The sequence below is a fragment of the Delphinus delphis genome, chromosome 3 (assembly GCF_949987515.2).
Source record: "Delphinus delphis chromosome 3, mDelDel1.2, whole genome shotgun sequence".
Lineage (NCBI taxonomy): Eukaryota > Metazoa > Chordata > Mammalia > Artiodactyla > Delphinidae > Delphinus > Delphinus delphis.
This window is the reverse complement of record NC_082685.1, coordinates 116,829,267-116,847,390: the sequence shown is the minus strand read 5'-3', so window position 1 is coordinate 116,847,390 and position 18,124 is coordinate 116,829,267. Positions and strand designations below refer to the sequence as shown.

Sequence of the window (18,124 nt, the reverse complement as noted above, 5' to 3'; positions counted from 1 at the left end):
AACAGCATTTTCATTAAGTCACAGTCTCTGTTTTGGTCCCAATTAGCTCTTCTGCATTTCGCATCCTGCAGTACTAAACAGTGTGTTGAAAACTTTTCAGCCAGATTTGATGTTAGCCACTCATGCCCAGCTTGCCCTGAAAAGAACAGGAGTTGTAATAGAGTAGAAGATCTCACCCTGGATTCAAACAAGAGCAAATGGGGGACAAATTTTGGCTCCTTGCTCACATAATTATCCAACTGCTCTGACCATCTTGGTTTCCGAGTGTCTGTATTTGCAGAGAATCTGCTGGATGAACTACTCATGCTTTACGTAGTGTGAACTGATGCCAGAACCAGTAATTTTTTGTAGTAATGTGCAGTCTAGAACTTTCTGTCTCCAAGATGCAAAAAAAACCCACCAAACTTTTTTCTTCTCTACCTACCAAATTCTAAAAATTGACCCCATGTGCACTATATCAAAATTCATTTAATGTGTCATCAGTCCTTTTTGCCCAGCCCAGTGGAATAAAAGAAAACATTTCATATCAGTGGTGAAATGACTCAGCGAGCCACCCCCTGTGATAGTTTGTTACTTTTTAAAGGGCATTGTTGCATGGCAAGTACCCAGGGGTTGTATCCAGAGTATTTCATAACCACACAGGCACTGATCATCCAGATGGTCACTAGTCTTAGAAGTGGAGCAGAGTTCTGAAGATCCCCTGCTGGGCAAGAACAGATGGTGGCGAGGTCTGAGGGGGAGGTGCTTGGGGCAGGGGGGAGTGGAGCAGGGAGTTGAGGGAGAAGGGAATGGTAGGAGTGGTCAGGACAGAGGCTGTTCACTTACCAGTATGGAAATATTTACCATCCAACATCTCTGACGTTTGCCCTGTGTACATCCAGTGATCCTGTAATACCTAGTAATAGATGGAGAGGATGGATCAGTGATGACAGTCACTTGAACTTCTTCTTTCTTTGTTTCTTATGATTTTTTAAATCCCAGATTGGGGAGTTACTGAGTACCACCCATCCTGCCAACAAAGCCAGCTTAACCCTTTTCTGTCCCGAAGAAGGGGACTGGAAAAACTCCAATCTTGACAGACATAATCTCCAAGACTTCATCAATATTAAACTCAACTCCGCTTCTATATTGCCAGAGATGGAAGGACTTTCCGAGTTTACCGAGTATCTCTCAGAATCCGTGGAAGTCCCATCTCCCTTTGATATCCTAGAACCTCCCACGTCAGGTGGATTTCTGAAGCTATCCAAGCCCTGCTGTTACATTTTTCCAGGAGGGAGGGGCGATTCTGCATTGTTTGCAGTGAATGGATTCAATATGCTCATCAACGGAGGATCAGAAAGAAAATCCTGCTTCTGGAAGCTCATCCGACACTTGGACCGAGTGGACTCCATCCTGCTCACCCACATTGGGGATGACAATTTGCCTGGAATAAACAGCGTGCTCCAGCGGAAAATCGCAGAGCTCGAGGAAGAACAGTCCCAGGGCTCCACCACAAATAGTGACTGGATGAAAAACCTCATCTCCCCCGACTTAGGAGTTGTGTTTCTCAATGTACCTGAAAATTTGAAAAACCCAGAGCCAAACATCAAGATGAAGAGAAGCATAGAAGAAGCTTGCTTCACTCTCCAGTACCTAAACAAATTGTCCATGAAGCCAGAACCTCTGTTCAGAAGTGTAGGCAATACCATTGAGCCTGTCATTCTTTTCCAAAAAATGGGAGTTGGTAAACTAGAGATGTATGTGCTTAACCCAGTCAAGAGCAGCAAGGAAATGCAGTATTTTATGCAGCAGTGGACTGGCACCAACAAAGACAAGGCTGAACTAATCCTGCCTAACGGTCAAGAAATAGACATCCCAATTTCCTACTTAACTTCAGTCTCGTCTTTGATCGTGTGGCATCCAGCAAACCCTGCAGAGAAAATCATCCGAGTCTTATTTCCTGGCAACAGCACCCAATACAATATCCTGGAAGGACTGGAAAAGCTCAAACATTTGGACTTCCTGAAACAGCCACTGGCCACCCAGAAGGATCTAACTGGCCAGGTGGCCACCCCTGCTCTGAAACAAGTAAAACTGAAGCAGAGGGCCGACAGCCGTGAGAGCCTGAAGCCAGCTGCCAAGCCACTCCCCAGCAAATCTGGGCGAAAGGAGTCAAAAGAAGAAACCCCTGAAGTCACAAAAGCTAATCACGTGGAAAAGGCAGCCAAAGTTGAAAGCAAAGACAAGGTAACGGTGAAAAAAGACAAACCAGTAAAAACAGAAACCAAACCTCCAGTGACAGAAAAGGAGGCGCCCAGCAAAGAAGAGCTGCCTCCGGCCAAAGCCGAGGGGCCTGAAAAGCAAGGCACAGACGCCAAACCCAAAGTCACCAAGGAGAAGACTGTGAAGAAGGAAACAAAGGCAAAACCCGAAGAAAAGAAAGAGGAGAAGGAAAAGGAGAAGCCAAAGAAAGAAGTGGCTAAAAAGGAGGACAAAACACCTGTCAAGAAGGAGGAAAAACCAAAAAAGGAAGAGGTGAAAAAGGAAGTCAAAAAAGAAATCAAGAAAGAAGAGAAAAAAGAAGTCAAAAAAGAGGTTAAGAAAGAAACCCCACTGAAGGAAGCCAAGAAGGAAGTTAAGAAGGAGGAAAAGAAGGAAATTAAAAAGGAGGAAAAGGAACCCAAAAAAGAAATTAAGAAACTTCCTAAAGACACAAAGAAATCACCTACTCCCGTATCTGAAGCAAAAAAACCGGCTGCATTAAAACCAAAAGTACCCAAGAAGGAAGAGACTGTCAAGAAAGATTCTGTTGCTGCTGGGCAGCTGAAGGAGAAGGGGAAAATTAAGGTCGTTAAGAAGGAAGGCAAGGCCGCAGAGGCTGTGGCCGCAGCTGCCGGCACCATGGCCACTGCGGCGGCTGTGGCGGCAGCGGCTGGAATAGTGACCGCTGGCCCCGCCAAAGAACTCGAAGCCGAGAGGTCCCTTATGTCATCCCCCGAGGATCTGACCAAGGACTTTGAAGAGCTGAAGGCTGAAGAGGTCGACGTAGCAAAAGACATCCAGCCTCAGCTGGAGCTGATCGAAGATGAAGAGAAACTGAAGGAAAGCGAGCCCGTCGAAGCCTATGTCATCCAGAAAGAGACAGAAGTTACCAGAGGTCCTGCCGAGTCCCCCGATGAGGGAATCACCACCACTGAAGGGGAGGGTGAGTGCGAGCAAACCCCCGAGGAGCTGGAGCCTGTCGAGAAGCAGGGGGTGGAGGACACTGAAAAGTTTGAAGACGAAGGAGCGGGTTTTGAGGAGTCCTCCGAGACCGGAGACTATGAAGAGAAGGCGGAAACCGAGGAGGCCGAGGAGCCAGAAGAGGACGCAGAGGAGAGCGTGTGTGTGAGCGCCTCCAAGCACAGCCTGGCGGCGGAGGAGGAGAGCGCCAAGGCTGAGGCCGACGGGCACGTCAAGGAGAAGAGGGAGTCGGTGGCCAGTGGTGATGACCGAGCAGAAGAAGACAGGGACGAGGTGCTGGAGAAGGGAGAAGCTGAACAATCCGAGGAGGAGGGCGACGAGGAGGACAGAGCCGAGGACGCCAGAGAGGAAGACTACGAGCCTGAAAAGGCCGAAGCTGAAGATTACGTGATGGCCGTGGTCGACAAGGCTGCGGAGGCTAGCGGTGCCGAGGACCAGTATGGATTCCTTACCACGCCCACCAAGCTAGCGGGAGCCCAGTCTCCTGTCCAAGAACCTGCATCTTCAATTCACGATGAGACTTTACCCGGAGGCTCGGAGAGTGAGGCCACTGCCTCCGACGAGGAGAATCGGGAAGACCAGCCTGAAGAATTCACTGCCACCTCCGGCTACACCCAGTCTACCATTGAGATATCCAGCGAGCCCACCCCCATGGACGAGATGTCTACTCCTCGAGATGTGATGAGCGACGAGACCAACAATGAAGAGACCGAGTCCCCATCTCAAGAATTTGTAAACGTCACCAAATACGAGCCTTCACCGTATCCTCAGGAATACTCCAAACCTGCTGTGACATCACTCAACGGACTGTCTGAAGGGTCAAAAACAGATGCCACTGATGGGAAGGACTACAGTGCTTCAGCCTCCACCATCTCACCACCCTCGTCCATGGAGGAAGACAAATTCAGCAGGTCTGCTCTACGTGATGCCTACTGCTCTGAAGAGAAAGACGTGAGAGCTAGTGCCACGCTGGAGATCAAAGACATCGTCTCAGCAGTTTCAGATGAAAAACTTAGCCCACCCAAGAGCCCGTCCCTGAGTCCATCTCCACCATCACCCATAGAAAAGACCCCGGTGGGTGAACGTAGCGTGAACTTTTCTCTGACGCCCAGTGAGATTAAAGTCTCAGCAGAGGCAGAAGTAGTCCCAGCATCTCTGGAGGTGACCCAAGAAGTAGTGGAAGAACACTGTGCCAGTCCTGAGGATAAGACCCTGGAAGTGGTGTCTCCATCTCAGTCTGTGACTGGCAGTGCTGGCCACACACCGTACTACCAATCTCCCACTGATGAGAAATCTAGTCACCTTCCCACAGAGGTCATTGAAAAACCAGCGGCAGTCCCAGTGAGCTTTGAATTCAGTGATGCCAAAGATGAGAGTGAAAGGGCTTCCATAAGCCCCATGGATGAACCTGTGCCTGACTCGGAGTCTCCTATTGAGAAAGTTTTGTCTCCTTTACGGAGCCCTCCCCTAATTGGTTCTGAGTCTGCATATGAAAGTTTTCCAAGTGCGGATGACAAGGCTCCTGAGAGATGTACCGAAAGCCCCTTTGAAGGAAAGAATGGAAAAGAAGGCTTTCCAGACCAAATAAGTCCAGTTTCTGACATGACTTCCACTGGTCTTTCCCCAGACAAACAGGAAGGGAAAAGCACAGACTTTATACCGATAAAGGAAGACTTTGGTCAAGAAAAGAAAACCGATGATGTTGAAGCCATGAGTTCTCAAGCAGGACTGGCTTTAGATGAAAGGAAGTTAGGAGGAGATGTTTCGCCTACACAAATAGATGTCGGTCAGTTTGGATCTTTTAAAGAAGACACTAAGATGTCCATTTCTGAAGGCACTATCTCAGACAAGTCAGCTACCCCTGTTGATGAGGGTGTGGCAGAAGACACATACTCTCACATGGAGGGTGTGGCCTCAGTCTCCACAGCTTCTGTGGCTACAAGCTCATTTCCAGAGCCGACAACAGATGACGTGTCTCCCTCGCTGCATGCTGAGGTTGGTTCCCCACATTCCACTGAAGTAGACGACTCCCTTTCAGTGTCTGTCGTGCAAACGCCTACCACTTTCCAGGAAACAGAAATGTCTCCGTCTAAAGAAGAATGCCCAAGACCAATGTCAATTTCTCCACCAGACTTCTCCCCTAAAACAGCCAAGTCCAGGACACCAGTTCAAGATCACAGATCTGAACAATCCTCGATGTCTATTGAATTTGGCCAGGAATCCCCTGAGCATTCCCTTGCTATGGACTTCAGTCGTCAGTCTCCAGATCACCCTACAGTGGGTGCAAGTATGCTTCACATCACTGAAAATGGGCCAACTGAGGTGGACTACAGTCCTTCTGACATGCAGGACTCTAGTTTATCACACAAGATCCCACCGACGGAGGAGCCGTCCTACACCCAAGATAATGATCTTTCTGAGCTCATCTCAGTCTCTCAGGTGGAGGCCTCCCCATCCACCTCCTCCGCACATACCCCTTCTCAGATCGCTTCTCCTCTCCAAGAAGATACTCTATCCGATGTTGTTCCTCCCAGAGATATATCCGTATATGCCTCGCTCACCACTGAAAAAGTGCAAAGTCTGGAAGGCGAGAAGCTCTCACCAAAATCTGATATCTCTCCACTCACCCCGAGAGAGTCCTCTCCTTTGTATTCCCCTAGTTTTTCAGACTCTACCTCTGCAGTCAAAGAGAGCACAGCAGCTTGCCACACTGCCTCTCCCCCACCAATGGGTGCAGCATCTGCAGAGCCATATGGCTTCCGTGCCTCCATGTTATTTGATACGATGCCACACCATCTAGCCTTGAAGAGAGATTTGACCACATCCAGCCTGGAGAAGGACAGTGGAGGGAAGACACCTGGAGACTTCAGCTATGCCTATCAGAAACCTGAGAAGACAAGCAGGTCCCCAGATGAAGAAGGTTACGACTATGAGGCTTACGAGAAAACTACCCGGACCCCAGATGTGAGTGGCTATTACTATGAGAAAACAGAGGGCACCACCAAATCCCCATGTGACAGAGGCTACTCCTATGAGACCATTGAGAAAACCACTAAGACTCCCGAAGATGGTGGCTATGTCTATGAAATTACTGAAAAGCCCACACGGAGCCCTGAAGAGTCTGGGTACGCATACGAGATAAGTGAGAAGACAATAAGGACCCCTGAAGTGAGTGCTTACAGCTATGAAAAGACTGAGCGGTCTCAAAGGCTCCTGGATGACATCAGCAATGGCTATGACGACTCTGAAGAGGGTGGCCACACACTTGGGGATTCCAGCTACTCTTATGAGACCACTGAGAAAACTGCCAGTTTCCCCGGGTCTGAAAGTTACTCCTATGAGACATCGACAACAACTACACGAACCCCTGTTACCTCCGCATACTGTTATGAGACCCCCGATAAAAGCGCTAGAACCCCCCAGACGTCTACATATGCCTTTGAGACTTCAGAGCAGCGCTACACTGCTGAAAAGAAGTCCCCCTCCGAGGCTCGCCAGGATGTTGACTTATGCCTTGTGTCCTCCTGTGAATACAAGCATCCCAAGACGGAGCTTTCACCCTCCTTCATTAATCCCAATCCTCTCGAGTGGTTTGCCAGTGAAGAGCCAACGGAAGAATCGGAGAAGCCCCTCACCCAATCAGGGGGCGCCCCACCACCTCCTGGAGGAAAGCCCCAGGGCCGACAATGTGATGAAACCCCTCCCACCTCAGTCAGCGAGTCAGCCCCGTCCCAGACTGACTCTGATGTCCCCCCGGAGACAGAAGAGTGCCCCTCCATCACAGCTGATGCGAATATCGACTCGGAAGATGAATCAGAAACCATCCCCACAGACAAAACCGTCACATACAAACACATGGATCCACCTCCGGCCCCCATGCAGGACCGCAGCCCTTCTCCACGCCACCCTGATGTGTCCATGATGGACCCGGAGGCCTTGGCCATCGAGCAGAACCTGGGCAAAGCTCTGAAGAAGGACCTGAAGGAGAAGACCAAAACCAAAAAGCCAGGTACAAAGACCAAGTCATCCTCACCTGTCAAGAAGGGTGATGGGAAGTCCAAGCCCTCTGCAGCTTCACCCAAGCCAGGGGCCTTGAAGGAATCCTCAGATAAGGTGTCCAGAGTGGCTTCTCCTAAGAAGAAGGAATCTGTGGAAAAAGCAACAAAAACCACCACCACCACTCCTGAGGTCAAAGCCGCACGTGGAGAAGAGAAAGACAAGGAGACCAAGAATGCCGCGAATGCCTCCACATCCAAATCGGTAAAGACGGCGACTGCAGGTAGGTGGAAGGTGCTGGCATCCTGGTACAGGACACGACAATTCTACTTTTAACCGCAGCCTCTGCATTTCCATTTGACTTTGTACTGGGGAGGTGAGAGAACACAACTTGGTGCTCTCCCTTCCCTTCACTGTTTTCTTCTGCCAAAAGGTATAGATCTCAGCCCAGTGTAGCCTGTAGGCCTGGGGGTAGCTCAGCCTATGGCCCAGGGCAGCTCTGATTTCCCAGATGCGACCCCTGGGTTTGCTCCCTTTTGCAACACAGCAACCGCAACCTTGTTCTGAATCTTCAGAACCAAGGATGTGTGTTTCACGCTCCTCGGGAAGATTCTGTTGGCATTGGCTTCGGCCACGCCGGCCCCAGAATCAAGCTGAGGTGACACAGGCCAGGAGCTCTCAAAGGCCTAGGGAGAACCAGAGTTCCAAGCCAAGCCTGGAATAAGCAGCATAGGTCCAAGATTTAGGTCCCATTTTTAGAAAATAAAAACATTTAAAATAAAGTTATAACATTTTAAAAATTAAAAGTTATACAGTTTTTAAATAGAAAAAAATTACCAGGCTGGAGATGCATCCCCATTAAAGGCAATGCTTTGTTTGATCAACCAGCGAATTCAGCTGGCCACTGGGTACCCAGTACAAACACAGAAAAGCATCCAAGGCTCTACTTATCCCATTCTGACCACAGGGCCTCACTAACAGAGACTCAGCGTTCTATTTCAGATTGAAATTCCACTTGGCAAGAGCAGATACCCCTGACTTCAGATTCTTAGACTCATCAAGGTCTCAGCAATGACCTGGGTTTTTGATGGAACAGGTCTCTGATGGCCCAGCTTCATTTTGTTGCTTCAAACCAATTACAGGGATTTGAATTCATATATTTTATTTGCTTTACACAGTTATTCAGGGATTTTAGATCACAGTTCACAAAGTAACATAAATTGACACAAACGTGTAAATCGAACAGTAATTTAAGCAACACTTCCTTGATTTATTATGGAAAATCTGAGAGATGAACCTTTGGGACTCTCAAATTCAGTACATTTTAGGGAGTATTAGTTACAGCTACAAACTTTTACTTTTAAGCAGCATGGAGCATCAATTTCAAGACTCAGGTCTTAGCAGGTTTCCCCTTTTTACTTGCATGTAGAAAACAAACTGAATTTGTTCATGCTCAGACTTAATGGAAAACCACCAGATAATTAACTCCTTGATCTAAAGAACTTGACAACTTGACCTGCACTTAGGAGAAAACATGAAATCCATCCAAACAGATAAAATCCAACTGAAATCTGCTACCAAACTTGCTGAACATACACTCTAGCCCTCACAATTGATTTATTTTTTAAACTTTTTTTTTTTTTTTTGGTCACTTAAAGAGAATTTTGAGGCAAAGTGAGTTAATTTGAACTTACTTTGAAGATGCTTCCCCAGTAGTTTTTTAAAAAGATAAAATTGCACTATTAATTAATTTTAAAACAAACCTGGGTCGACGTCTGGCTTGGGCTGCTGTGAGCAATGTTCAAGGGTGTTGATGGGAGTGATTTAGTGTGCAAGGGGAAACCGCAGACATTTTTAAATATTAGAAGAAATGTAACTCACAAACTTCTGTTACAAGTCAGAATTCTCGGGGAGACTTACACATGGATATGTTGAGGGCTTTTAGCTGAGGTTCATTATAGAGGCTGGCTAATCTATTCATAAAATGAGTTGGTTTATCCAAATACCAGTTTGGCTGATTCTCACCACGTCCCTACCGCCCCCTGAAAATAAAACTAGACCAATTCACTGCTGGTTTCGACTCTGGGATGACAGCCTCTATACATCCCATGGAGAAAGGCAAGAGGATTAAATATATAGGATCCAGCTAGTATTTTAAATGGCTTTACAGCCCTGGTCTCAAACCAGATACACACTAGCATCAGCTGGGGTGCTTTTAAAAAATGGTGGTGCCCAGCCCAGTTAAGCCAGACTCTGGGGCCTGGGGCCTGGTATTAAGCATGCTAAGTGATTCTAATCATGTGGCCAGGGAAAGAATCACTGCCTTAGAATGCTAGTTGTATTAATGTTTCAAAAAGTTTAAACCTTCTAATTAGAACAAATCAGAAAGCCAGCTCACCAGACAAGGTGCCCAAAAACTTTGGGGTTAGTCTGAATCTTTACTTTGCCCGGGCTTTCTGATTTAGACTGGGAATTTTGGCTGCTACGTGCCCCTGACCTCAGTCTGGTATGTCCTGATTGGCTAGAGAAAGCCTAGTCTTTCTGACCCTTCCTCTTGCCAAAGTTTGGTATCCGATCTTGTCTAAGGAGAGACGTCTCACATTTTAGAGTACTGTCCTAAGGAGAGAATACGGTGTTTCATCAGTTTATGAATGAGGTTGAGGTGCTGAGGGTCTTGGAAATCATATGATGTTAATTAAGATCTGACCACTGGCTAGGTCGAATGTGAGGGTATAATATTCAGCTGTGGGCAAAACTGCTTTCAAATGAGATCTTAACTGGATTACAAAGATTGCTTAACTGTGTTTTACCAAATGCAGATATTTTCTTTTGTCCTTTAGAAATCTGTTTCTTAGACCACTTTTCAAATTAAAATGCACATTAGTAGCTCTTTCAGAAGGAGTGTTACTTACCTAGTTCCATCTTTGAGGAAGGCCTGAACTCTTCTTCCTAATGGGTTGTCCACAAAGGGAAACATTCCATTCTTCAGTTCTCCTGTTGAGATGGTAAACAACCAGGTCATATTTTCTCAAACTGCCAGTGTTAAATGCCCTCTATGAGAGAGGGGAATGCCCAGTACCCCCTCCCCACGTCCTAGAGGACCTTCTTGGGAAGGAGTAGGGAAGGTGTACTGGACAGATGGGTCTCTTCGCATTCCTGTGACCCCGGCTTTCTCTTTATTTTTGTTCATTTACTGAAGGGCCAGGAAACACCAAGACATCCAAGCCCTCAGCTGTGCCTCCAGGCCCTCCTGTGTACTTGGACCTGTGCTATATTCCCAACCACAGCAATAGTAAGAACGTCGATGTTGAATTTTTCAAGAGAGTGAGGTCGTCCTACTACGTGGTGAGTGGGAATGACCCCGCTGCTGAGGAGCCCAGCCGGGCTGTCCTGGACGCCTTGTTGGAAGGGAAGGCCCAGTGGGGCAGCAACATGCAGGTAAGAGCTCCAGGACAGTGTCCGCACTGCACATGGAGCTGTGTCCAGAGGCAGAGGGAAGGGATCATGTTTAATGAGGCACCATTATGACTGTGGATCCACCTGAGGTACCCCGGGGGGTCTGCCACATATAAACTGTCCTGAGGACAAAGTGGACTTAACACACAGAAGGCGGTCTGAAAGTATTCTTGTTACCACCAGCCACCAGGGACTTGGAGGAAAGCCACTTTACCACCCTAAAGCATAACACATTTATCTGCAAAATGGGACCAAGATTACTTGCCCTTCACCCTAATATACCAAGAATATTAACCAGTGTAACCAAGTGGTCATATTTCCATGTGATGCGGATGAGGACTTGTCTTTACTCCTTTGTGCTTCACAAGTAGACCAAAGCTTGGAATATGGCCGTTTAGAAAATCGGCTGTCCAGTGAGATGCTGCAGGAGGGGCACTGCTGAAAATGGTCCCCGGCAGGATACTCCCGGCTCCCAAGCATCATAACTAGGCACGAACCACTCTTTATACTATGTCAGCTATGGTTTTTGCTTATCTAAGTTTTCCTTATGGTTTTGTACAGTCATTCAGTAAACTGTGCTTGCATAACATTGAATAGAAATGCTGGTTATTTCATCATATGAAATCTAATGAGAAACACCCAGTGGCCTCTTACTGAATACGAGGTGGAATTTTTACTGTTCAAGCCAGTGCCCGCCTACCCACCCAACTCCTCTGCCCCTAAGCACACACACAAATTAAAGATACAAACGTTTGTTCTTAGGATCAGTTATGTTAAAGGAAATACAAGAAATTCCACCTTAACCGAAGCACTTCTCTTAATACTAAAGAACTGAAAAACCAACGACTCATTGATAAACTGATTAGCTAGTCATGACGTGCTTTTGGTTCCAGTGTTCAGCTCCCACAGAAAAACTGATTTTTTGGCAGCTTTATTCTGGTTCCTAGAAAACGTTAAGTTGAAAACTTCTTTGAATTTCCTAAGGACAATAGAAGATTTTTGTCTTTGCCCTTCTTTTTCTAATGGTCTAATACCTCGCTGTTCTGTTTGTTTTTCATCCGATTTCCGGTTCTGCTCTTCAGCAGCTGTTTTTTCTCTCCCTGCAGGTGACCCTGATCCCAACGCATGACTCGGAAGTGATGAGGGAATGGTACCAGGAGACCCATGAGAAACAGCAGGAGCTCAACATCATGGTTTTAGCAAGCAGCAGTACCGTGGTTATGCAAGACGAGTCCTTCCCTGCATGTAAGATTGAACTGTAACAACCAGACCAGCCGCACCACAGGGTTTGAACTTTGTTTCCAGAAATTCTTCAGTTTGAAACCACCTTTTCTAACAAAAGTCAATTCACCTAAATAAGTCGCTGAACTGTTACCTGCCAAACGCTATACTGTGTCATGGTGATACAAGTCACTAATATTTCTCAGTTTTTGCTGATTGCTAAGGGAAGTAGCAGTCTTCCCACACTAGGGTTCAAGTTACTGCAAAATTACCTACCCCAGTTCATCTCTGCTGAACATTTGGAAACCATGCACTAGCAAACCCAACTGATTTCTGCTAGGTAGAGGCATCTGTCTTAGAGAGAGAAAGAGAGAGAGAGCGCGCACGCACAAAAGAGAGGGAACGCAGAACAGAGAGAGAGAGAGAGAAAATGAGAAAGAGAAAAAGAATGCAAGAGGAGGAGATGTAATGGTAGAGAATGCTGGTGAGATACCAGAGAGAAAGAGAGAGCAGGGTGGGGCAGAGAAGAGAAAATAACCATCAGTTAGATCTGCATTGTCTATTCTGTAGTTTGCACAGGCAAAGTTTGCAACTTGTGTCAGTCTGAGTCATCAAAAACGGTCTTAATTTCCTAAAACAAGTTGGCTGGAAGAAAACGGAAAAGAACAAAACTTGTAATGAGGGCATGTGAGATTTTTCACGCCTTAATTAAATAAGCTCCTTCAGCTTGAAGGCTGCACACTGACAAAACGTAGTGAGTGTAGACTGGACATGCAAGTGGTTTGAACCCCATTCAGAACTCTCAGACTCTTCAAACACACGAGTAGATTGATCTAAGGCATGCTCCCAGCATCTGTGCACCCAGTTAGTCCACTCTGAGTCAATTAACCTGCATGTGGAGACACCCAAGTCCACCCCGATAAACAAGCAAATACCAAAGCAGTTGGGAGTACATACGGTAGACAATTTGCCTTAGGAAGTGACTTGAATGTACAAAGATACTTGATGCACTTATTTTTTAATGTGAGACAGCGAGTTTATAAAACATCCGTGTAGGATTATAGATACTCCAGTTAAAGGAGCATGTGTGTGCGCGTGGGAGGGGTACTAGGAGCTTACCTGATTGGTGCAACAGTCTGATGCTGAGCATTGCGTGTTGAATACCACCTCAGGCCCCTCAGCCAAGCAAGTTGAGCCTTTCACAGCTTCTTTACTACTGCAAGTTCAAGACTGAAACGGCTTCTATGATCAGAACTGGGAAAACAGTGAATCTTAATGGTGGAAGAGGTTCTCAGCAAGTGTACAGTATTTAGCTTCCCTCGTCTTACATTGGCTTTTTTTTTTTTTTAATTTTCCATTAAGTTCAGCATAATTATGGGAACAAGTGTACAGAAGAATTTTTTTTTTTTAGATATGTGAGAACTTTTCATAGATGAACTTTTTAACAAATGTTTTCATTTACAGGAAAATGCAAAGAAAATTTTCAAGTGACAGTCTTTTTTTTTAGTGTTTCGTAAGACAAAAAAAATGAATAATGTTTTTTGAAGTTCTGGAGAGATTGAAGTCTGATATTGCAGTAATAATATTTATTAAAAGCCCATCGCTACCAGGAATAGTGATACCTCCCACCCCTTGAGTCCCATAACAAAAATCTGAGTATGTGCTATCTTAGAGTGGGGGAGAATGGCTACTTTTCCAGGCCTTTACGAGTACATCACCCAGTGGTATCCTACGTACTTCTTTCAAGATCTTCAACCATGAGGTAAAAGAGCCAAGACAAGTTCAAAGAACCCTAGCAAAAATTTGCTTGGGGATTTTCTTTTTTGGAAAAAAAAAACAAAGAAAAATACGTTGAAAACAAATGAATTCCCAACTCCTACGGTTCATCATGTAGAGTTCAGAGATCATTTCCATCATTGTCATCATTGAACTATGAACCTGGGAAGCCAGATCATGATTAAAACTGACGTTAAGTTTCAAGTTGCAGATCAACGCACCCAGTGTTCAGATGTGTCAAACTTTTCAGTGACAGCTGTGCTGGGCTCTGTCGAGTTGCGTCTCCTGCAGACTCTAAGATCTATGGAGTAGTCAACAATCACCTCGTTTTATTTTCTATGTTAGTTATTTATTTCAGAATTAACATTTTAGTTTATTTTTGTCTGATAAGTGTGTGTTTTGCACTGCTAACTACTATGAGGGTTTAAACAATGCTTCTTCCGGGTCCCTTCACCGAGGACCTAATGCAGTCTACTTAATGCTGTGAATTACATTTTTCAAATGTTTAATTTTTTAAAAAAATTAATATTCTATTTTTTTTTAGGCTTCTCTAGAAATGCAGCTTTTATTTATTACCCTATTTCTTTGAAGTCCTTAAGAACAACGCATTGATTTAGGGTACAAAAAAACGAGCACACGATGGAAAACACATTGTGACAAAAAAGGATTTCAGTGAGTATAAACTCACCTACTTAAAAGGTATTTTAAGAGACAACCTAAGACTCTCAAGGTGATTATTTAATAATTAGTTAAGTTGGTTCACATGATGCATTGGAAGAGAAACAGATTTCCAGCCTTCTTGCCAAATCCAGACCTCTGGTTGATTTTTCTTTGATAGAAGATGGAATTATTTTCCAATTTCCCAAATTAAATTTATTTAACATGTACATTATTTTGCTTTAAGGAAAAAACCAAACATTTTAGGAAAATTATAGCCACTCTTCAATTATAACCATTCTATCCCACTCCTTTTTTTTTTCTTTTCTTTTTTGCTATGGAATTTAATGGAAAAAATACACAAAAGCTGTCACTGGTCAGCTGGCTCTTTTTCCTATGAAATAGATCAGTACCTTTCTCCATCCATTGTTCTCAGTGATGACCACAGAGCCTGAATATAACAGGAACACCAATATTTACATTACAGGTTGCTCCTGTCCTTCCAGACACCTTTCCTACCTGTGTGACTAACCTAATTTTGCTAGTTTCATAAATACACGATTAGTTTAGTAACAGCCATCACAATGTACCATGTACATTCATGGTGAGAGCTAAAGATTGACACAGACTTCTAGGAGCTTTATTCATACTGATTACTTAATCCAATTGTATAGATTGAATATTTGAGTGAAAGGAATTTACACTCTGTTTAAATGATGGGATTCCATCGAGATAGCACTCATGATCATGAACTTTTTGGTAGTATTCTTAAAATTCTACAGAGACTAAACGTTAGAGATGATCCTCCATTTTCAATTTTAACTAATTCTAGCCCCTTTCTCAAAACCCAATCCCTGTGCATGCTTTCCCAGTCTTGTGGTGGGGCTGGATACAGTGACTGACCCTCCCCTCCCTTCCCAACCCTTAAATGCCATTTTCCATGGTGTTCCAAAAAAAAATGTTTTTTTTTTCTTAACCTTACATATCATAGTGAATGGTTTCCCCAGTGTATATGAATGTTTTAAGTGTCTCCAATAGCTTACACAGTTTAGGAGCTTTCCAGTACTTATTTAATAAGATTTAATCATTTGCTAATGGAAATTTTATCACTTCCCATTTTCCCTGTTACCAAATTTCAGCTCTCAGGAGCTGCTCTACAATTCTAAAATTGCTTTTCTTGCCTCTTTAGTCACCTGTCACAGGAGGTTCTTGCTCAGTAATGACATTGTGAGTTAGATTAATAACTTTTTTTTTGCGCTTCAGATTTAGAAGAAAAGACCCTGTTTCCATCTGAAAGGAACTGTAAGCTTTTATCTTTTAACCAACTGAACAACACACCAAAAGCAGCCTAGGGGGTGAGCATTTCTTTGAAAGCAATTAGGTTATTCACCTGGTATTAAAACTACTTACTATGAAAAAAAAATCTGTGACTTTATTAATTTAAAAGGCAGCATCAACAACTGAAAAGGAAGGGAAGAAATAAATAGCTTCTCTGCACTCATTTGGAGCTCCCCAAAAAAGGAGCCATCGAGATGGGGCATCAAGACCGGGGCTGCCCTTTTCAGAACGCCCCTGCGGCACTGAGTCAGGCTTATGGCGCTGCATGCAGCCCTTCTCCTTCCACCCTGGAAGGACATGGTCTTGAGCCTGGCTGAGAAGCACCTCCCACTCCTCTCTCTTGTTCTGAATGGTGTTTGTGTCAGTCTGCAGCTGTGTATGGTATTATGTCTTATAATCCTGCATCACTTCTATCCTATCCAGTCATATCTAATGTAGAAAATTAGTTTCCAGTGAAAGTAATATGTAGTGCTTTTATGATATTTGTGTGCAATATCCCCTCTTCCATTGAGGATATTTGATGTAAAAGAAAAAAAAACACCTCAGTTCCACAATAAAATACAAAAGTGGCAAAAGTTGGTGTGTGTGCTGTGCTGTCTTTTGTCGTGTGTTACTGAGTTGGGTGTGTTGGGGGGCTGGGGCGTGTATGGTGGGTTCATTCACAAGGGGTGATGGATTTTGTTCTTTTCAGAGTGGGCTCCCTGGCTTTTGGTAAACTGCTGAGAGGGCCCTGCTACTATTTCTACAACTGTTGTCTCATTATCCTTTATAGCCAAGCCCTAGAGGACCTTGGGGTCTAAGGACAGAAACCGGAAGATCAGAGAAAGAGTTAAAATTACTGCTTAAAAAGAAAAAGTCAACAGAGCAGTGTATCTGAAGGAGGATATTGGGAGGGTTTCCTACTAAATCACAATATAAACCAAAAACCAGGTTTTAATCTTAGCTCTGCCACACCTGGCTGTGTGACCTCAGTCACTTAATCCATCCGGAACTCCCTTTCTTACCTGTAAAATGAGAGGATTTGACAAGATGGTCAAACTGGATGATCCCTCCTAGGGCTGACTTTCTGGGGCTCTACAAAGTCATCGCACTCGGTCATTATATCCAGTACGTTATCTCCTTTTTGGTTTCTTGCTCAGTTACAGAGTAAGCTCTATATAACATAATATGCTGTGGATTGGATTCACACCTAGGAAATAAAAGTTTTTTAGGAAAAGTGATGATAAATAATAAGAAAAAAAGGAGGAATTCTCCTCAGTCATTCAATGATTATTGTACCTCTACTCTATACCCAGCAGTGGGTAAGACCATGGGGGTTTAAAGGTGAGCAAAACATAAGTCCTGCCCTAACTGAACGCGGTGGCTGGGACTCCCTAAATCCAAGGATGAGTGAAGGTGACCACAGGAAAAGCACCAGAAATGGTGTCTAAACTGAGACCGTGTGTGTGTGGTGTGTGTGCGCCTCAATTCCCGCCACAGAAGACGTGCCCACAGAGTGATCAACAGACCTCCAGTACCTGGTCTTGTCTGTCCTCAGAGATGGTCCTTTGGCCTCAAAAGGCCACTGCAGGCTGTCTGAAGTCATAATGATGTTCCTCTGTTACAAACACTCCTTTTAATCCTACACTGTGCTTCCAAGCCATGGGGCTGGTCGACCGGTCCCATCAGAAGTCACTGTGTACCAGAAGGCATTCTGAAATCCCTCCAGAAATTAAAGGGTTAAGCATGTGAGCACTCAGGGTGGGAAATAATCACGAAGAGATTTTGATTACATCTGTCAGATTAAATTTAAATAAGTTGTTTTCTATTCCACTGCCAAACTACTCAGTTCCAGGAAGTCTTTCTGGCCTGGACACAGGGTGACCACGCATCCTGCTTTGCCCAGGACTGCCCTGGTTTCAGCATGGGAAGTCCTGTGTCCCAGGAGACCCCCTCAGCCCCAGGGAAGCCCCAGAGTTGACCATACCTGAACCCCTCTGTGTGTTTCTATCCCACTCCCTCGGGACCGAGCACGGCGGAGATGGTGACGAGTTCATCTCCTTCCAGCTGGTCCTTTTCTACTTTGAAGGTAGCTTTTCTTCAGTTTCTGTTTTCCTATTTTGCAGGCAAATCAACAAAGTTCTGTTAAGGTACTATGACTACATTTTCTTTCTCTTTATAAATGTATTGCTCATTCTAGATGCTTCTCTGTGTCCCTTCAATGACCTTTCAACACACACTTGACTCATGAATTCTTGGGTCTCTTGCATAATCCTGGATCCCACCATTTCCTCTCTGATCTTATATTGTACGTCTTAGAAATTCACTGGAGCCATACAGGCAGATTGAGTTTTGGTCACAGCCAGTTCCTTTAATATGAGCAGTTCTGGCTAATTCTCTGGGGGTTACTGGCAATGTTTTCACAGATGATGGAACATCATTATGAGGCCACGTTCATGGGGTAATCACCTCTAAAAAG

General features: G+C 44.8%; 1 protein-coding gene and 1 long non-coding RNA gene across 3 annotated transcripts in view; one reads left to right on the top strand and one right to left on the bottom strand.

The window, feature by feature from the left end:
• MAP1B (microtubule associated protein 1B) overlaps positions 1–16,244 on the top strand; it is a 93,878-nt gene extending 77,634 nt beyond the window's left edge. For both annotated transcript variants that reach the window (XM_060009336.1, XM_060009337.1), the window contains 3 exons: positions 982–7,501; positions 10,418–10,656; positions 11,781–16,244. In XM_060009336.1, the coding sequence (XP_059865319.1) occupies positions 982–7,501; positions 10,418–10,656; positions 11,781–11,936 (6,915 nt within the window). In that variant the 3' untranslated portion in view covers positions 11,937–16,244. The remainder of the gene's footprint in view (positions 1–981; positions 7,502–10,417; positions 10,657–11,780) is intronic.
• Positions 669–16,851, bottom strand: LOC132423510 (uncharacterized). Its single transcript, XR_009518999.1, has 5 exons — positions 16,671–16,851; positions 13,015–13,149; positions 10,131–10,212; positions 7,256–7,369; positions 669–895 (listed from the first exon to the last, which is right to left on the bottom strand). It is a non-coding gene; the product is annotated as an uncharacterized lncRNA (long non-coding RNA).
• Between the last annotated feature and the right edge of the window lie 1,273 nt (positions 16,852–18,124).